Source organism: Penaeus monodon, chromosome 15 (genome assembly GCF_015228065.2).
Source record: "Penaeus monodon isolate SGIC_2016 chromosome 15, NSTDA_Pmon_1, whole genome shotgun sequence".
NCBI lineage: Eukaryota > Metazoa > Arthropoda > Malacostraca > Decapoda > Penaeidae > Penaeus > Penaeus monodon.
In genome coordinates, this window is record NC_051400.1 from 37,026,091 (window position 1) to 37,027,126 (window position 1,036).

The following is a 1,036-nucleotide window of genomic DNA, read 5'->3' on the forward strand; positions in this document are numbered from 1 at the left end:
CATACTACAAATGCAATATATCATGTCTACTACTTACTGCGCCATGGCAAGTTGACCCAAACGTTTCCATCATGCCCTGTTCTGTACCCGTAAGTACATAGGAACAGGTGCCCATTGTTCCTCCAATAAGGACAGGTTGGCCAGTCAACTGATAGTCTACCGGAATCAGTGGATGATGTGGTGGAAAAGCACGTGTAGAACCCTGAAAGACATTTCAGTGATAAATTATCGTTTGTGAACATTGCTATAGTGTCTGCTTCGTGTAATGTCAACAATAGCCTGTGTTTGTGTATTCTTTAAAGAATTATGTAAACTACCTAAGGATATAATCACTAAATCCTGAGAAATACTGCTTGGAGCTTGGTCTATTATCAAATGAAAGTAAACATGAAACACTGAATAGATGAAATGTAAAAAACTGACTGTAAATACATAATAACAATAGAGAAACCATTTAAACTTTTCATTGATACTGCCTAATGCAGCCCCTCTCTGGTCTGGTATTTTTATATTTCCTAAATCACAATTTCCATAACCAAAAAGATAATTTCAAAGATGAAATATGAAAAACTTGTAATTTATCTTTAAATGATTCTGCAATGATTTTATTACATGCACTCTACAGCAATGTATGAGAAAACATCTGTGCTCAAAACATGACAAAACAAAGCAAAGTACACAAGAGACATTGCTTCTCTGAAAAGAGCAGGTGGACAAGACAGAACATGTGAGGCTGAATGAGATTCTCTTGTTCTGATAAATTCCTCATCTTGCCTAACATGAAACTGATACTCTCTTCAGCATGGCTAACTGCCATGCATCACACCCTGTCCACAAAAATTTAATAACTAAATATTTACAAGTTCTTATCCATATTCCTATATCTACATCAATAGAACTATAGTAATTCAATTATATTTTCATTTACCAAGTAAATTAGATAGGGCAAAACACACATCTTCCGACAGATATTAGTTGTCATGTTCCCAAAAACAATACTTGATATTTGGATAAATTGGGGAAGGAATGGGAAGGG

The 1,036-nt window shown here is 35.0% G+C and overlaps 1 protein-coding gene across 1 annotated transcript in view; it reads right to left on the reverse strand.

Annotated features, from left to right (window-relative positions):
- LOC119582007 (RNA-splicing ligase RtcB homolog) overlaps window positions 1-1,036 on the reverse strand; it is a gene marked incomplete at its 5' end in the record, with an annotated part of 19,932 nt that overhangs the window by 948 nt on the left and 17,948 nt on the right. The window contains 1 exon segment of the mRNA XM_037930202.1: window positions 38-202. Coding sequence (XP_037786130.1) covers window positions 38-202 — 165 coding nt within the window.